Below are 20607 nucleotides of genomic sequence, written 5' to 3'. Positions count from 1 at the left end.
TCTTGGAGAAGTCATTAGCCTAGGGTTTCACATACTTTTTCCACCCTGCACTATGAATGTTTACATGTTGTGTTCAATAAAAACATGAAAACGTATAATGTTTGTGCGGTATTAGTTTAAGCAGACTGCGTTTCTCTATTGTTGTGACTTAGATGAAGATCAGAACATATTTTCTGACCAATTTATGAAGAAATCCAAGTAAACCCAAAGGGTTCACATACTTTTTCTTTCAACTGTATGTTCGGGGCCCACGAGGAGGTCGTGAAAGAGTGTTCTGTGCCCCAGTCGCCCATTTTCTCCCTGGTGGATGGGGCGGAAGCCTGCATTTATGCGCGCACCTGGGTCTGTCTTAGTCATCGCTGCGTTTCGAGGCAGTGCTACCAACTTAGCCGTGCCAGATGACTGCCCAGCTGCTGAGTTCTCTGAATCGGGAGGAACCTCATCAGGAACTTGGACGGCGTTAAGGACCTGCGCGACCATGGATTTTGCATTTATGGCCTCTAAGCGCACAGCCCAAGCCATCACCAGCACCATGGGCTTCATGGTTGCGCTCCACCGTCACCTGTGGCTGACGCTTACAGATCTCATGAGGCGAACAAGAGAGCCCTCCTGAATGCTCCGTTGTCTCCTTCTGGTCTATTCTGGGATTCTGTGGATACCGTCATCCAGCGTTTCACAGAGGACCAGAAGCGTTTGTGTGGTATGAGGCAGGTACTCCCCAGATAGCCTGTCCAGCTGTCTTCGCGTCACCGATCCTCATCTCTGCGCTTGGCGCAGAGACCGGTGAAGCAGCCCACTCTCACAGTCCCCTCCGCCGCCGCAGTTCCCGAACCGGGGGTTCGCTCAAGTCATGCAGTTGACGTTGAAGCGGATAAATGAAAAGCTATTGTTACAGGTATACTGCAGACATGAGAATAAATATAAAAATACAGCTTCTGACTGATTCCACGCAGCATTATAAATTATTAGACGGACTATCGATGGTGACGTCACTGCGCTGGAGAAACCTGGCAAGTCTCAATAAACGCGGTGTTATGTATAGTTGGTTTGTTGATATGAATGTGAACACGTGAAAACAGGTTATTTGAAATTATGCTAACAGTACAGAATTATGAGTCAAATTTACCAGTTCCATACACCTCCACCTCACACAGAGACAGATGAGCTGTACGTTCAGGCATTATCACATTCACATAACGTCCCAACATCCCACGACATGAGTAAGTGATGGTGCGACCAGCTTGCAGACCAGAAGTTACAGCACATCTAGAGAGAGAGAGAGAGAGAATGAGAGATAGAGAAAATCAGTTCATCTGAGTTCAAATCAACCAAACAATCGATCACAGTGATTTCATGAATAACTTTACACAGGGTTGTTGTTTCCGTTGTTTTCCAGTGAGTTTCCAACACGAATCTCGGCTCCGTTGGCTTGATCCAAATAGCTGGCATGAGTAGTGATGATCACTGTACTGATGTTATAAACATCCAAGAGATCCAACCTCCACCATGGGTTACTTTGATACGATGTGGCAAAGCAGTATTCAGATCCATACTTTTTACCATCTATGGCATTTTGAGCTAGCCAGGTGAGATGTGTGGACGACTGTGTGACTGTTCCATTCAATGCCAAATTCTCTAGAAAACAATATTGACCAAAATATTCAGAATGTATTCCATAAGCGATGGTTATGAAAAAGACGAACATGCCACTATTAACCATAAAAAGAACAATCAGAACTTCATGAACAGAATTAAGCACTTATTTACCCTAGTAAAAAAACAATTTAGTTAAACTGTATTTATTTCATACTAAGTGTAGTTTAAATGTATTATCATATTTACTGACATGACTATCTAATATAAAATTATGATTCAACTTTATTTGGAGTACTATTTATACACAATTAAATTTCTTCATATTAAGACTGTGTTTAAATAAAAATGTGCCCTAATGTCACTTTTGAAAAGGATTTTATGATTTTTGAAGACATTTAAAGTGTACCTGAAGCATACTTGGAATAGTTACACTTTAGCACAATCAAATACACTAAAAATGTATCTTTAAGTGGATTTCAGCTCTATTTCTGCACTTTTAAAGTAAGTGCAAAATTAGTTGTTCCAATTAAGCAGACTTCAGTATACAAATTTAGTATACCACAAAGACTATAGCAGTGTTAACAGTATACTTAGCTTGAAGTAAATGAATTTCAAACACATTTTTGTATATTTATTTTTTACGAGTCTAACTTTACATATTTTTTTGCATTTTGCTCGCATGAGTTTTTCAGGGACTGAAAAAAGACACAACATTTTTAACGTTTGCATACTGTGTTGTCACAGTAGTTGAGGAGCACTCTTTGATATTTGTATTGGTTTGGTATTGGCAAAACCTAGTAACAAACAAAAGAATAATCATGATTCATGGCAAAAAAAAAATAGTGAAGTGAATACTGAATAAAAAGTGGAGATATGAGGTTTCAGAAGCATATCAGAGATATGAAGAATTGTTTTACCTTCCAAAATACCCGAAGTGGACACAAGACCTGTTGAGAAACATTTTACAGCATTTCAGACTGATAATAAGTTAATGAATTCTCTTTTATATCAAAATGGTAGTGTGAAATATTTCATTTTCAATTTGTTGTTAACATGATTTGTGTTATATGAGATGATGTGAGCTGTACTCACCAGAAAGTAAAATCAGATGAACAAGTTTGTCCATGTCACTGTGTAAAGATGATGAAGCAGATCCAGAGATGACTGATGAGAGAGACCAGAAGAGAATAGAGTTTCATATGGATGGATGAGCAGAATTTAAATTTCTGTTAAAGGTCTGTTGAGGTGTGTCCTCCTCTCTTCTATAAATACATCCCTATGGACATTTGACTTTCAGTCTCCACCCTCATCATGACATCATGTCTGGCTGTTTGATGAATTTTATTTACTTGTCATTATATCTTTAGAAAAACATTTATTTTCTCACTTCCGCCTATTTTAGGTCAAATTAACAAATCCAAGCAGGTGTAAATGCTAAATCAGAATTAACATAAAAACTTTTCCCATGTCATGAAAATGGGTCATCAGGTGTCTGTTTAGTTTTGTTTGTTTCTAGTTTCAAAATCGCAAAACATACAAACAAACAAACATGAACATGTTTCTCTGTTTCACTTAAATACAGTTTATAGTGTTTAGAAATAATGAACAACAATATTTCATATGAGCAAATATAAGTCTGAGTCAGCGACCTCCTCAATACTTAATGATGTTTGTAGAGGATCTCTCTTGAGCAAAGATTCTATTCTTTAGTTTAAACTAATTATTAAACAAGACTTTGTAACAAAGTCAATTAGAGGTAATTAAAATTGCCTGGCAAGATAGTGCGAACTGTTAGGAAAAGGCACTAAAGGAATAGAAACTAATAAAAACAATACTAGGATTTTAATCAGTACAGTTGCTAAATGAACAAATAAATACCTGACATGGTTATTCCGTCACAGCTCGGTAGCAATAAAAAAAACCCTCATCTTCATTTACTAATGAAGACTCAATTACCCGCCAGATCCTTATGCTCTGCCATTGAACAACGTCTTGTGCTGCCATCCCAAGAAGGCTCTATCATGAACCTTCTCTGTATCTGTTCCACATTGTGGAATGATCTTCCCGCTGCCTCAAGATCAGCAGATTATGTGGCCATCTTTTAGAAACACATCTCTTCCAGCAGCACCTGACTGATCATTCCTCATTTTGATCACTTTTCTACTCAATCTAAAAAGAATAAAAAAATAAACATAGCTCTGTAATACTCTGGTAGGCATAGTGAGACTAGTTATATTGCACTTATGCTTTTTGTTGTCCTAATGTTGTCCCAATTGCTTCCATTGTTTATCCAATTTGTAAGTCTCTTTGGATAAAAGCTTCTGCTAAATGATTAAATGTAAAAACTGGCTGATAATTTGGCAGCTGCAACACTGCATACAGTACTTTAGATAAGACAGCTCTAAACATGCATTTTAGTCTTGGATTTGGCTTAAGGTTTGTCAACGAAACCGGGCCAATATGTTATTATTTTATCAAACATGCAATGGGGGAATTTTAATGTTGGGGAGCATCTTAAAATTAAGGGGCTTCTCTATATACATGTATGTAGTATATGTCTATATTAACTGTGCGCATTTTCAAGTGTTTGTGTGGACAGCGTGTGGAAACTGAATAGCAACTCGCTTATGTGTTGTCAAATGCAACTCGCTGCATGACAGGCTGATGGACACGCCGGTGCGATCACTTGCACTTAAAAAACTCTTTAAAAACGTATTGGTCATACTGTCATGAACTTAACAGGGAGAACCCATTTGCAGGCAGACGGTGGTGAAGGGTAAACAAAGGTTTATTTTAACTAAAAAAACAGGAACAAAAACAAAAGCCCACGATGGGGGGGAAACACAGACAAGACTCAGAGAGAGAGAGAGGATCCTAGGGCTCAACCTCTCTCTCCACAAAGAACCTTAGGCTATGTTATGGCCTCGTCCCAAGACCAAGAATAGACTAGACATAGACAAGATGGCGGAACCATGACATATACTGACAAGAATAATTTCATCATTCTACGTGTCTACATTTTTTTGTGTACACTCACAACAAAAACAAGACCTTTTGTGCTGTAAATAATAAAAGCCGTTCAAATGAAAAACAAATATTCACAGATTATATATTATGTGCATATTGCTCGTCCACTGCAGAGATGACGATTAAAACATTATAACTTCATCACTGGGCTATATTAACATACATTTTATTTATATTCTGAAATGAAATTAAAAAGATCAGTTCATTTTGATTAACGAGATTCAAGAACGAAGCCAATAAAATGATCCAAGATTCCCATCACTAGATGTAAATTCCCTACTGTGCCCTATGATGGACAGCACAAGTATTACAACATCATATATAAAACATATAGCAGGGCCGTGCAGAGACCTTTAAGGGGAACACACACGCAAACACACTCGCACACGTACAGTGAAAGCACAAATATATTTGTGATATAGGAGAGAGAACCACAGGTCATACATTAAACAGACTATAAATTCTTATATGCAATATTAATTATGTCTAACTTCTGAATTCTGAAGCAGCCCCCCCGGCCAGGCAAATGGAACCCAAAACTCCAATCGAGAGAAAAACCCCTCAGGAGAACCCAGGCCCGACCAGGGGATTCCAGTTCCCCTCTGGCAAAAGCTGCTGCCTCTGCACAAGCTCAACAGTGCTTGCACAACAAGGCTAAATATAAAAATAAATAAACTTACTAATAAGGTAAATTATAGATTTAAGATTATCATTAACAATCTAAAAGCATTTGAAGTGTTCTAGGAAAATCGTGTCAAGTTGCCGCGTCCTTTATCCAGCTCTATCATCTCAGCTCTTGTCAGGTCACCGCTTTCCATTCTCAGGTCTAACATCGGGTTTGGGTATGAACTCCATCCTGCTGTAACCTTGGAACAAAGAGACAAGACTGGCTGAGAGTAGAGTGCTGTTCTGCACTCTTTGATGCAACAAGTACATCATTTGTTGTTGGATGTGTTCCTGGTTCCGGTTGATCTAAATCAGTGGTTCTCAACTCCAGTCCTCAGCCCCCCCTGACAGAATACTTTGGATGTCTCCCTATTGAACACATGAACGAGTTAATGAGATAATGAAGTGATGATTGAGTCATTAATGATGAACAGGTGATGTTAACAAACACAATCACTAGAATAAAAACCATAATAGTGTTGAGCTTTCATTAAGTGTGGCTCTTACCCTTGGTTTATTATGTTACATTTTTTGCTAGCTGAAATAGTTTGTTTCTGAAGCATATTTATAAGAGCCTGACAAAAGAGAAAATTATTTCGTCCTGGTGTTGGTAATAGCTGTGCAAATGTTGGTTGATTTTTGGTGTGTCACGATATTTGTCAGACTTAAATCCCCCTTATTTGTATCTGTCATAACAATTTAAGAAGGTTTCATTCCAACAATTTTGTCTTTTGTCGGGCTGTTCAGAAACACACTATAACAGCTGATATAAAAAATAAATCAAGGGTAAGAGCCCCACTAAAGGAACCATTTTTAATGGTTTTTGAACTTATGATGTTTTCTCCAGCGATTAACATCACCTGTTCATCATTATTGATCAATCATCACGTCATTATCTCATTAACTTGTTCATGTGTTCAATAGGGAGACATCCAAAGTATTCTGTCAGGGGTGGCCTGAGGACTGGAGTTGAGAACCACTGATCTAAATAATGCAGCCTAAATCCTCGAGGATTAATATTATGGAAGTGTAGTGTATGCAGGATTAAAAAGAGGAGTCTTTAACCCTAATCTAGTTTTATCGAGTGTCTCTGCCTCCCAGACATAACAGGGAAGAATATTTCAAAGTTTAGGCGCTAGATAGATTGTAACAAATTCCTTGCAGAAATACATATCAGTACAGACGCTTCTGTTTTGATATACCAGCCAATGCTGTCATGTAGTTTTAAAAAAGAAACATAACAGAAAAAACGTGTAGATGTGTAGAAGTAAGACCACTACACTGCTACCACCAACTACTACTGCTTATAATAATAACAACAAAAATAAAATGAGTAAACAAGCAGACCGTTCCAACTCCGCTAGGCCAGCAGCCGGCATGCACGGTGTCAATACTGAACGTAATCGGATCGTCCAGATTTACTTCCGGATGAGGTCGTCAGGTGAAAGGTCATCTTGGAGGTCTTTTTTTATTACTGCTAAAATATTAATAGTTAATTTGACTTATAGTTAGATTGGGCAGGCCATTGCAATTTTTTATTTTAATTTTAATTTTATATTAATTAGATGTTTTTGTTTTTTGCCTTGTGAAAAGGGCACTTTGGGGATAAGGGGCCAAAGAGGCAGGTGCCCCGTCTGCACGTGCCTGCATAATAGGCAGATTTTCAGTAACAATACTCAGTTTATAAGCTTCATAGCCTGATTAAAAGTCTTATATTCTTTCAGATACATGTATTTCCATTTCTGTGCCCATGTCTATGTAAACATATGAAAATGTGTGACTGCTGGAACCAAACTTTAAACACATACATAGGCAAGTGATCATCACTTAAAACTCATTTATATTTACAATTGATTTTCCTTAATATATGTATACAAGTTCATCTTTTCTGTGCAAAAATAAGCATGTATTGAAAAAAATGAACTCTGTTTATTTTAGTGCCTCGACTTGACTTATCAGGACTCAACTTGACTTGCTTAGGGTGAACCCTTGACTTGACTTGCTTGATTTGTCTTAACTGTGACTTGAGATTTGAATCGAGACTTGGTTAAAATTTGAGACTTGCTTGGACTTGACCATATGTGACTTGTCCCCACATCTGGTAAAAACAATCAATTGGGCCTCGCTGTTTGTGTTCGTGATGTTAAGAGATTCAAATCAAAGAAATGCAAACCACATGGAAAAACAAAACTTCGGTGGTGGCTCGCACCTCTTTAACTTTTACCTCAGGGTAAATGTCTCTAGTCATGACAGCATCACATGAATCTACTCAACATGTTATAGAGATCAGTGGAGATGTTGATTTGTGGTTGAGGTTTTCATACAGACGCTCTCAGATGTGAATTCGGTGGAGTGAAATATGATGTTGATGATTACAAACTTCTAGAAGACATGATAAGAGAAGAACTTCCTCCTGTAATGCCTGACATCCACAGAGAGTTCAGCACAGGTTCAATTGATGTAAATCTGGATGTGAATTACAGAGCAGATGAGATTCTGACCGATCACTTGTGTCAGTGCTGCTGGGTTTAATGTCCCTTGTGTAAAGCCATCTACACCACATAAAAAAAAAACATAATTGAGATCAGTGTTCCTTTCCACAGAGAGGATGGTACTAATGGCAAATATTACAGTAGAAATGATGTTTAATTAACAAAGTTCGGGAGGAGCCGGAGCATATAATCAGCCGGCTGGGCTATAATCAGCAATCACAGCTGTACACATTTAGCCCTAGCAAGCTCGCTAATAAATGGGGAAACCATCTTACCTGCTCGATCTCCTAAGATTAAGCGTCGATACGCTTCTTTCGAAGCCATGTCCGAGGATTCTCTATGAGTAGGCTAATAATCATGTCTCGAACGTCTCGCAACTGCAATGCCCATCGACGCACACGCAAAACAGCAGCTTGTTTACATTATACACTTATTTCCGCTTTTCGACAAACATTTACAATGAAAACCAAACTCTTAATGGGTTCATCACGACAAGAAGGACGTCATGTATTCAAGGGACCTTACGGATCTTTAAACGCCGACCAGCCACGCGACAGGCCCGATCCGTAAAGCAACATTTCCAATACGTCTTCCCCGCAGCTTCGGGACGTGATAACGTATTCCCGCTGGAATAAGCAAGTGCTGCCGGCATGCTAGCTCGCAACACAACGCCAGCTCGATGATAAACGCCGGCCCGTTGTAACGCCAGTGCTGCTAGCGAGAGCTCACTGCTAAAGGGACGACAGTGTTTCAGACGCAGGCTGTTGGCTACCACTAAGCATTTGCTATTAAGGCTCGCAAGGTCGCCGCATTTTGAACCGATCAATACGATACGCCAATACGATGTCGTTTCAAGGGGCGTACATTTTTTCTGCGAAGAGAAACAATCATCTTGGGGGAAATAATTAATTCTTGTTCCATGCAGTCACTCGGATTAACCCCAAATTAAATTGTGATAAATCACAATGTATTTATAAACTGAGTTTACTTGGGTTTGAACAGCCGAAACGCAAGAAGCTGGGTGAGTACAATCTTTTTACTCGAAAATACATTTAGTTTTATCCACCGTTACGCCGTTGCCTCTGCTGCGCTCGAGAATGGTATATCGCTGGCCGGCACGAGCACACTCACTTGGTTGTTTATTTTACAGGGACAATGTTTTATGTATGAACTCTGTGCCCGTGCTGTCCAGTGAACCAGTGTTGCCAATTCCTTTCATTTGATAGTAACTAAGCCTGCCCGAAAAATAGCTAAATGTCGCCAGATGACGTCAAGTGCTAAATTGCACATCAGTGACGTCACCGCGTAATATCGGACTAGCCATGCACTTTAGTTCCGCTTCATACTCTCTCAGTGGTCGTATAGAGCTTTGTTTTAAATCAATACAGCCAAATACAAAATAAATATGTTCTTAATGACTTATTTTCTGTATCTGTCGGGCAGACAACAAGGCTTTGTAATGTGTACTAAACCTCGTTAACTGTACACCAGCAGTCTGTTTATGCGTCCATACAGTTATCACGTTTTAAATCGTAGATGCTCGAACAAGGTCAATGCTTGCCGCTGTTACTTTAAGTTAGACAGACAGCAGCACGCCTAAGCATATTTACTAGTTGCTTCACCGCAAGATCTCCCTCGTCTCTCTACATGAACACAACCGCATCTTGGAATCAAACCCCAGCTGCTATGTTGACTCCAAAATAATTAATTGTGTTCAACCCATACAGTGTGGACAGCAATTTGAAGTTAAAACAGCACATTTATTGGGGTGTCCGTAAAACGCTCACCCTCCACAGCTAAGCATCTTGCACACTCCGGATTAACTCCATCTGCAAGCAGAGGTTTCAGAGGCATTATACGTTCACAAACCTCGCCATGCGTAACTCAACATCATCACATGCCTGCCAGCCATATGGGCTCTCGGGGAGTCCCTGGTCAGAAGCAAACAAGTCCACAGACTTCTGCATCAGATTCCGGCCGCACATGTCGACATTCCCTCACAAGAAAGAGCCACGATCGTCAGGTTGCAGTAGCAGGCCATCGGCGAGCGTGGGTAGCACCACAGATTCCCCGGATGCTATGGAACCCCTAGGCGGGACGTCCTTCACTCCGCATTCCAGCACAAGTCTCCCAATAATGCCCCGCCAGCAGCTGGCAATGCTAGTTACCCAGGAGACAAGCTCACAAGCACCCGGAGCTCCGGTGCTTTCCCACCCATTCCCTGCCCCTGGCTCTTGACCCACGGCTCCTCCATCGACCACTAGCGTGAGGCTGCCTCAGCTAGCGATGCAGGTGCCGGTCCTCAGCCATATCACCGCCCCCTTAGAAGCCGCCGCTAGCGCGAGCATGGCTCCGCTAGCCGCTCAGGCGGCTGCAATCCCCTCCCTTTTCTCTCTCCCACAGAGGAGATAAAGCTTAACATTGGCCACGGCGACAGCAATGCCAGTAGCAATCAACGCACCAGCGTTGGAACCGCCCCTAGTCCCAGACAACATCAGATCTTGGCAGAAGTTCAGGCGGCTGGCACCCGAAGCAGACCCTTTGCCAACACCGGTACCTCCCTATTCAGAGCTGATATTCCGGTTAACCACCCCCTAAAAAAACCCTCCTCGATGCTTCTCTAAACTCCATCATCCAAGCCGTCTCCCTCAGGACCCTCCAATCTTATCTCACTGCATGGAAAAGCTTCAAGTCTTTTCACCTGGCGTTCAACATTCCCTTTCCCGATTTTCTGTCCTCACCATCACCTCCTTCATCTCCTTCCTAAACTCTTCAAAAACCTCCAGGCCAGCTCAATTAAAGGCTACATGAGTGGAGTCCAGTTCTTCCACAAACTCTTATTCAATTCACCATCTGCTCCCATAGCCAGCTCCCAAACATCTATGCTTATCAAAGGCATTCAACGTACCCAGCCTGCTCGCCAGGATGCAAGGCAACCCATAACCCTGGATATACTGACCAGTTGCATTTCCACCCTCCGTAAAGGATACCACTCCAAACACGTCGATCGCACACTCGACACCATGTTTATCCTAGCATTCTTCGGATTTCTAAGATGTTCAGAAATTTCCACAACATCCACTTTCAACCCCCTAACCCATCCAACGGTATCCGACCTGTCAGTAGTCGATTCAGAGAGGATATCATTCTCCATTAAACAGAGCAAGACGGACCAAACCAGGAGAGGACATTTCATCTATATATTCAATCTCCACTCACCAATTCAACCTTACCAGAACCTCCTAGCATACCTCCACTTCAGGGAATCCCAGACCAAAACCACAACGGATCCTCTGTTCGTCAACGAGTCTAACCGCCCAGCTACACGCTTCTGGTTCCAAAAGCACCTAAAAGCTGTCCTGCTCCTATCCGGTATCCCCGCAGACCACTTTTCCGGCCACTCCTTCCGCATAGGCGCAGCAACCACAGCAGCCCAAAAAGGCCTCTCGCAGTCTCAAATCCAAGCACTAGGGCGCTGAACATCGGAAGCTTTCAAGAGCTACATCAGGTCAGATCGCTCCATCATCAGGGAAGCCCATCGAACCCTCATTTCCAAAATCATCTAGAGAATCCATACTTCACACGCACAAGCTCGAACATCCTCCATGCCAGCCTAAATCTCTCTAGCAGGAGATCTCACCACTGCTTCAACCGGCTCAGGGGCCAGTGCCCAAGTCTCAGGCTCTGCAGCAGTAGATTAACAGCAGGAGCCAACATCGCAGCAGCGACTACCCTGGCAGAGACCAGCACTCCCATTCCAAGCAAAGAAGTCAGCGTCACAACAGCCTCAGCCAAGGCCAGCATTTCCACTTCAAGCAAGGAACCAAGTGCTGCAACTAGGAATCATCCGCAGCACTTCTGTCACAAGCGCCAAAGCCAGCGTTGCAGCAGGGATCGGCTCCACAGACGCCCATGGTTCCATGTAAGGCGCAAAAACCAGCGTTGCAGAAGGGATTGGCTCCTCAGACGCCCATGCACCTACCACAAGCGCCGAAGCCAGCGTCGCAGCAGCGATCGCCTCCGCAAAGGCCTGTGCTTCCACCTAGGGCGCAGAAGCCAGCATCACCGCAGTGACCGCCTCCACAGAGGCCAGCGCTTCCATCTAATGCGCAGAAGCCAGCGTCGCCGCAGCGATCGCCTCCACAGAGGCCAGCGCTTCCATCTAATGCGCAGAAGCCAGTGTCGCCGCAGCGATCGCCTCCCAAAGGCCAGTGCTTCCATCTAATGCGCAGAAGCCAGCGTCGCCGCAGCGATCGCCTCCGCAGAGGCCAGCGCTTCCATCTAAGGCGGCGAAGCCAGCGTTGCCGCAGCGATCGCCTCCGCAGAGGCCAGTGCTTCGCTTCCTGCCACCTACGACTTTCCACGGAAGCAAGCATTACAGCATGATCACCCCAGCAGGAGCCTCCGTCAGGCGCTCCACTACAGCCGGCTCCCTCCTTCAGTCGCCTCTTTCCAGTATAAGTCTCCACAACAGGGACACACACGAAGCCATGTTCATTTTGGACGGTTCCCGAAAAATCCATATTAGGAACTCTCCCTACGCACTACTACCAGCCACTCGTGGATTCAAACTTCTCATCACTGCAGCAGACACCTTTCACCTTCTCAGTCTCAACCATCCTCGGAGGAACCCCTACCCCTTGTCTCATAACGAACCACATCTCCTAAGCAGCCCTCATCCTCTCGTCTCTACCCGAACGCAGGCCACGCCTCCGCAGCGCTCAGCATCGCTTTGGGGGGTATGCGTACTCCGGCGGCTGTCCCACTTTCTCGCTTTATGGGGGTGTGCTCTGGGCCCAGACCGGTTCCGAGCTCGGCGCACTCACTCGTACCAAGGTAGAGTGTTTCGGGCTCGGATAGATCTGGCGAGCTCGGAGTCCGCTTCCCGGACAGCACGCCAAATACGCATAACCTTCATAACCAAGCTCTATCATTATCCCTATCAACATCACTGTTATATGTGTAGGTGAACTCGTGAACTACATAGTCGTGCCACTCATCAGCTAAAATCCTAATTAAAGGACATATTTAAAAACAACATTTATAAATGACATAAACTGCATCATAACTTTGTTTCATACGATCAAATTGCGCTTAACATAATTTCTCATGTTGCTTTACTTACAAAACATAAGCAAAGTTTTGCTAGGGTGGCCATATTGAGCATTGCGGTCCTCTCCATTCGTTTCAATGGAAGTGAAGATCTTGGCTTGTTAAGATATAATTAACATATTTGATCACTTTTGTGACTGATTGACAGAGTACTTACAAATAAGTTTCTTTCTGAATTCCTGTATTCAGGCACATGTTTGCATGTGACCCAAAACGATTAAATTAAGATTTATGTAATTTTCGTCCGCAATACATATAGCTAAAATCTGTATTCAACAATGGACCGAAATGTAGATATGTCCTGGTTTCACATACAAGGCTTAAGGATAGTCTCAGAATAAAATGAATGTTTAGGCTGTTTTAACCGAAAATAACTTGCCCTGACATATTGTCAAATAAGCCATTGCCATTGTTTTGTCTCAAGATGCACACCAGGAATGTTTTTTTTTATAAAGTGTGACGGAGATGTACGGAGAAAGGGTCACACACACACACACACACACACACAATAATTGAAACTACGTAACCCTGTTAACAGGGAAATGAAAAAAAGAGAAAACGGCACACAGGTTCAATAGGGCAAACAAGGGACTCAAGATGTGGCTATACATAGAAATACATTTTTTATTCAATACAAAGTTAAATACTTAAAATAGGACAGTAGAGTAACATGGACAGCGAATAGTTCCCAAGTCCACGCTTACACACGTCCACGCTTAGGAGAGCAAGGTCACCAGGGGTAGGTAGCCAGCAACCAGCCTCCAATTCAAGAAGCACACACGTAACATAAGGTGCAAAAGTCTCACTGTACACACGAGGGGAGGAAACGTCAGTACACAGCGCTCTGTGACTAGGAACCCACCACACCGTGTGAGACTAGCTGGCTTCCTGCCCTGGCCCTCAACTCCTGTAGCAAAAAGAAAAGAAAATGAACCAATCATAATATTACCCAAAATAGAAGAATATAGAAAAAATGAAAAAGAAACAAAAACAAAAACTTCCAGTTCAGCCAACGAGGGTGGAATTTACTAACTGCCTTCCAAAACGCATTAGTAAAAAAAGAAAATAAATAAATTCATATATACCAAATCCAAACTAAACACAAAACACAAATTACAATAAACCAAAAAAATAAATGAAATTCATACACATGCTACACTGAGCGGATGCCAGTAGCACCAATGCCCCTGAGGCAGTCGACATGCAAACGAAGTAAGTAGGGTACTCGCACAGCACAAGCTGACACCAGTACTGAGCATTTAGAATGGGGCAGGTGAGCCACACACTACAGGTGACGCGTCGCTGGCTATTGAGACAGTGTAGAAGGAAAGTTCAAATAAAGGCAAGAAAGCGAAGTAGCCACGTGGTAAGTCTTTTAGCTCCACCGGATCATTGAAACCCTTTTACGTGGTCATAACCTGTCAGACAAACCAAAAATCACTTAAGCAGAAACCAACACATTAGTATAGCCTATATTACTTTGCATACCAACGCCGCAGTTCATGCCATTCTTGACAGGCCCTCAGCCAGCAACATGATATAAGAGCCCCAACAAACCATAAAATACTAAACAATTTCTTAAATGAATTAAAAAAGCCACATACCCAAGAAAATAGGCAACCAGGACCCAGCCAAATGGACACACAATGGTTCCTGCTAGCAGTAAACTCAATTATCAGTCATCCTCAATACAAAGAGGTAAGCTATAGATAACGTTTCCTACCTGACGACGACAGCTGATGAAGTCAACAGAAATAGGCAGTGCCAACCATGACACACATCCAAGTGGCCGGAGTTTGCTCACATATACCCACAACTCAATCAAACCAAATTAATTCAGCTGACCACGCAGGAATCACGTGGTTCACCCAGTTACAAAAGCATATAGCTCTGAGCTCCTTCAGGCCACCAAGCCCTGCTCCTCTAGCCTTGCCTATTACCCTGGCCGAAATGACTTATACTGTGACTGTTCCCGGTGTTGTTTTATTAAGTCTTGTTTAACCCGCTTCTGATTCAGACCCCATTTCTGACACATTCTCATCGCTTATGTTGTGAAAACCGAGCCGCTGCGAAATGGTGCTTCATTCGTTCCAATATTCACAAACCCTTCAACAGCTTTTGCATTTCAGAGAATTTGGAGTGAGAAACAGCGAACATCACATCTCACACTGTAAAAGCCAACCAAGAAAGTCACTAAATGTAAATAAGTTCATTTAACTTCATTTTTTTTTTTTTAAAGCATTGTCATTATGTATAATGCGATGAGCATTAACTGTGCTCATGCCAGTACTGAGATGTCTCTCTTCTTATTTGCTCATTGTGTTTGACTTGACACACAGTAACAGTATGTAACAATAAGACTATTAAATATTGGAATTAGTTCAAATAAAATTACAGGTTCAATTGAGTCATTTAAAGGGATAATTTACCCAAAAATGTTAATTCTTTCATCGTTTACTCACCTTTGAGTTGTTACAAATTTCTATAAATTTCTCTGCTTAATATAGCGAAATATATTAAAAAGAATGCTTGTATGTAGATAGATTTTGATTCTTATTGGAGGAATAATATCTTTATGATTTTTTTGTTCTGGTGATCACAAACTAAGACATTTTGAAGAATGTAGGACACAAACAGCTCTGAGGCACTTTTAACTGTCATTGTATTTTTTCCAATTATGGGAGTCCCTCTAAGTATATTTGAGTAAAAATAATTGAGAAAAAAATATTTTAAAAAATCTGAGATACTTTTAGTAAGTTAAATGCAAAATGTACTTAAGTTTAGTTACGCTTACTTCATTCAAACTCAAAGAAAGATTTCACACAGTACATTAACACATCCATCTTTCTTGTTGTATTTCTCTACCAGCTCCATTCCAGAACCTACCATGCTTATTTGAATACCTTTGCTTATGTTCACATTTGTTTTATTTTATTCTGCATTGTCAAGATTTGTCATAGTAAAAATATTTACCTTCTTCACTTTATGATCATCATCAAAATCAAAATAATATTATGACCCCTTTGCTTGTGAACATAGTGTCTAGCAAAAGCAAACAGAGTCCCACATTTTCCCACAGTGCAGCACGCCCTGTTGTTTCTTCACATATATCACATACTGTTATGAAAGCATACAGACAACCAGATAAGACCAAAAAAGAAGTATAATAAGATAAAAAGAACAGCAAACATTTAATCATATCACATGTCTATTAGCATGATTATAAGCGTTTACAAAAGTGCAAATTAACGAATAGGCAAAGCAAAGATGTAAAACGTATAGAATAAATATATATAATGTATAGAATATACCAATGACACACGACTGTTATACTACACACTGTCTCTCAGGTTATAGACCACAATCCACAACTAACACCACAAACATAGTGAGAATGATTATAATGAGCTTCATGTTCTAACATTCAGCAGTGACACAAGCAAGAACAATAATATAAATCACTGAATGAAATCAATAAACATTTGCTTTAAACATTCAGTTTGTGTCCAGATTAAAGATGTTTAAGACAAGAACCTGTAAAAAAACAAGAATAAATCAATCAGATTAAGGCTGTGCTTTATCGTGAATCAAGGACTGAAATAAAAGATAGTTAGTTTTGAAGAAAAGAAACCAGACTTTTGTATGTGTGTGTGTGTGTGTGTGTGTACTCTCCTCTGTTTGCCTTCTCTTCCTCTTCTTTCACTGGCTGTTGTGTCCATGACAGTTTAACATCAGAGTGGTTTAATACCAGAGCAGACTGAAGCTAAAATTCATCAAATATTTCAATACTCATATCTCTCTCATCCCTCATGTCATATTTTAACATGTTTTACACACATCAAACACTCTTGTCTATCACTTCTCTTTTAAATAACACATTTATGTGGGGGTTTTAAGTCACCTGATGGAGGATTTTGTCGCTCTCAGCAGCCACATTTACATTTATTTACATTTATTCATCTTGCTGGTGCTTTAGTCAAAGCGACTTACAAGTAGGAGAGCATCTAAACATTTTATCAACACGCTAAACAATACCATTAGTTTAAAATGTCATGCTACCAGGAGGATTAAAGCTGAAGTAAATAAAGAAGAGAAAGTACAGTAATTTCAGCGGGTCGTCGAGCATCACCCCCAGATTCCTCTCAGACTTGGTGGGTGTTTTTAGATCCGAGCTGAAAGGTAAGGGGGTGTTAAATTGATGGGTGTGCCGGTATAACCAGGAGTTCTGTCTTGGAGAGGTTGAGTGTAGGTGATGCTCCAGAAGAGATGTCCAGAAGGCAGGCAGAGACGTGAGCAGACATGGTGGGATCGTCTGGCTGAAAAGAGAAATAAAGCTGCACATCATCTGCATAAAAATGGTATGAGAACCAATGTTTCCATGCTTGTCTATTATTTTCTTTCTGAGCTCTTCAGGATGAATGAAGCATAATTTCAATGAGCTGTAAGGGCACCAACCGATTTGAACACGTCTGTATATATATGGCAGCCATAATAATGCAAGTATTTGTTGTTAGACGATATACAATATTGAATATGAATACACAGTGTCTATTATTGAATAGTAATACTGGTGATAATGCCTTCAATCGCTCCCTATTTTCCAAAAACATTCCCTATTTCTAACTTGTGTTTCTCAAACAGGGGTGTGCTGACCCCCAGTGGTCTTTGGGGTAATTGCAAGGTGTTTTTATTACCTTAAGCTATCATACACTGGGCAATTAATCATTATTATTAAAGGACTGGGCAGTGTTATATATGTTTCACTTTCAGTTGGAATTTCACCCTTTTATTTGACGAGCATTTACAATAAATCAGTCGTCTTCGCGGCGATTCGCCAAAATAAAAGTCCTTTTAACACGCGGATGAAAAATATTTTAGTACGCTATATTATTTACAACAGTAAACTGTAGTTACTTGTACTATTTTGTAGTATTTGGTAAAACCTATACTTTGACATTTACTATAGTAAACTCTAATATAGTAAAACAAGGAAATCAGAAAAAAAGAAAGTAAAAAAATACATTTTACAGAACTTATGAAAAACAGAACTTTGGAAAAATTAAACAGGTTTCATATGGCAAAAATATATTTAATCAACTTTGTGTATCTAAACATTAGTTTCCTTAATTGAAATTTAGAGCTTCCACTTGAAGTTTCATTTCTAAATTGCTATGAGGAAGATTAATGGGTAAAAATTGTTTGTGTACCTAACATGGCGCCAAAGCATGACTGGTTTATTTTATAAAGATAAACAGCACGATAAATGGTGCAAGATATCTTGTTTGTCCAAGCTTGTTGTTATGCTCCGGCAATTTGGCAGCTGCAACACTGCATGCTTTAGATAAGACAGCTCAAAAACGTGCATTTAAGTTTGGATTTGTCTTAAGCTTTGTCAGTGAAACCGGCCCAATACGTTAGTATTTTGCTAACGTGATGTTAAGAGATTCAAATCAAAGAAATGCAAATCACAAGGAAAAAGAAAACTGCGTTGGTGGCTCACGCCTCTTTTACTTTTACCTCAGGGGACATTTCTCTAGTCATGACAGCATCACATGAATCTACTCAACATGTTATAGAGATCAGTGGAAATGTTGATTTGAAGTTGAAGTTTTTCAATCTGAAGGTCTCAGATGTGACTTCAGTGGAGTCAAACATGATGATGTTGATGATTTCAAACTTCTAGAAGATTTGATAAGAGCAGAACTTCCTCCTGTAATGTCTGACATCAGTAGAGAGTTCAGCACAGATTCATTTGATGTCAAACTGGATGTGATCAACAGAACAGATGAGATTCTGATTGATCACTTCTGTCGGTGCTGTTGGGTTCAGTGTACGACGGAGTATCTGAGGGGGATTGCCTTGGGGAAGACGCTGCTTCCCTGTCTAGAAGTCCTGGTGTTTGGTGCTCTGAAGTGCCACCCAGAGGGCAACAGTGTGTGTCCGGGGCGTGTGGAGTTTCTCACTATGGAATCATAAAGATCCTGAAGTGTAGGCAGAGGAGCACCAATAATCTTCTCAGAACTACCAACTGTCCGTTGTGGTCTTTGTAGGTCTGATTTGGTGGCCGCGCCGTACCAAACATTTATTGAAGTGCACAGAACAGATTCGATGACCGTAGAACTGGATCAGAAGCTCCTGTAGTAGGTTAAACTTCCTCAATTGACGGACAACGTCATTATAAGGGCATAAAAGACAAGCAGATAAGACCAAAAATGAAGGATAATAAGAACAGCAAACATTTATTCATGTCACATGTTTATTAGCATAATTGTGAGCATTTACAAAAGTGCAAATTAACGAATAGGCAAAGCAAAGATGTAAAACGCATAGAATAAATATATATAATGTATAAAATATACCAATGACACACGACTGTTGTGCTAAACACAGTCTCTCAGGTTATAGCACACAATACACAACTAACACCACAAACATAGTGAGAATGATTATAATGAGCTTCATGTTCTAACATTCAGCAGTGACACCATCATTAATATAAATCACTGAATGAAATCAATGAACATTTGCATTAAACGTTCAGTTTGTGTCCAGATTAAAGATGTTTAAGACAAAAACCTGTAAAAAAACAAGAAGAAATCAATCAGATTATGTAAACAATAAGGTACAACAGGCTGAGCTTTATCATGAATCAAGGACTGAAATAAAAGATGTTGGTTTTGAAGAAAAGAAACCAGACTTTTGTGTGTGTGTGTGTACTCGCCTCTGTTTGCTTTCTCTTCCTCTTCTTTCACTGGCTGTTGTGTCCAGGACAGTTTAACACCAGAGTTGTTTAATCCCAGAGCAGACTGAAGCTAAAATGAAATATATTTCCACATGTTTTACACACATCAAACACTCTTGCATATCACTTCTCTTTTAAATAACACATTTATGTGGGGGTTTAAGTCACCTGATGGAGGATTTTGTCGCTCTCAGCAGCTACATCACCACTGGAGGAAAATTTCAGCCTCAGAAAGGTTCTTTTTCTATGACCTAAAACTGAAAGTACAAATCACTCACATTTAAGGGAAACATCAAGAGGGCACCAATGAAACAAAGCAGAAAGAAATGTAGCATGTAGTGTGAAAATTATACATATAGAGATATGTATATAAACATGATGATGGTCAGGGAGGGGCAGTATTTTCAAATTGATGAAAATGGCTTCATATTTGGTATGGAAATACTTTAGTCAAAAGTCTACTTGTTAGGTTAATGCCGCTTAGTTTAAATATTTGAAAACTATAAACAGTTCTCACATATTTGTGTGTAATAGTAATCAAAAAGTAATCATTTACTTTTATAAAGTGACATAGTTACACAACTAATTACATTTTAAAAAGAGTAACTCGTAATCTGTAACCTATTACATTTCCAAAGTAACCTTCCCGACACTGATTGATGCCTACTCAGTAGTTTGTCCAGGCTTGTTGAGATCAGAACAGAAAATCATCCATTTGAAGATGATAGTCGAGGGAAGAGACTTTTTTGCATAAATTGCCATCATTTTTAACAGTTCATGTTAAGTTTTGGTGTTCGTGTGCCTAGGCAAAATAGTTTAGTGTTTTTAATAATGGTCTTGAAAACCGCGTTTGAAACAACATACCAGAGCTGCACATGACAGCACGTGAGTCATTCGCAAACTGTCGAACATTAAACTTTTTGTTACTTAAAAAATATCCTTCATCTGGGATGTCACAAGGATATGTGAATA

At 40.6% G+C, this 20607-nt stretch overlaps 1 protein-coding gene across 1 annotated transcript; it reads right to left on the bottom strand.

The window, feature by feature from the left end:
* Positions 1 to 1109: 1109 nt before the first annotated feature.
* LOC130425732 (fucolectin-like) lies at positions 1110 to 8105 on the bottom strand. The gene is made up of 4 exons (XM_056752105.1): positions 8057 to 8105; positions 2689 to 2760; positions 1368 to 1635; positions 1110 to 1266 (listed from the first exon to the last, which is right to left on the bottom strand). Exons 1-4 carry the CDS (start codon positions 8103 to 8105, stop codon positions 1110 to 1112), a joined length of 546 nt encoding a protein of 181 aa, XP_056608083.1.
* Between the last annotated feature and the right edge of the window lie 12502 nt (positions 8106 to 20607).

This window comes from Triplophysa dalaica, chromosome 7 (genome assembly GCF_015846415.1).
Source record: "Triplophysa dalaica isolate WHDGS20190420 chromosome 7, ASM1584641v1, whole genome shotgun sequence".
Classification (NCBI taxonomy): Eukaryota; Metazoa; Chordata; class Actinopteri; order Cypriniformes; family Nemacheilidae; genus Triplophysa; species Triplophysa dalaica.
Note: the sequence above shows the minus strand (reverse complement) of the source record. Positions and strands in the feature narration are given on the sequence as shown.

Coding starts and splice junctions, on each gene's coding strand:
- LOC130425732 (XM_056752105.1), bottom strand. CDS start 8,105: ATGGCTTCGAAAGAAGCGTATCGACGCTTAATCTTAGGAGATCGAGCA. Junction 2,761..8,056: donor AATCTTAGGAGATCGAGCAG/GTAAGATGGTTT, acceptor CTCTCTCATCAG/TCATCTCTGGATCTGCTTCA. Junction 1,636..2,688: donor TCATCTGATTTTACTTTCTG/GTGAGTACAGCT, acceptor ATTGTTTTCTAG/AGAATTTGGCATTGAATGGA.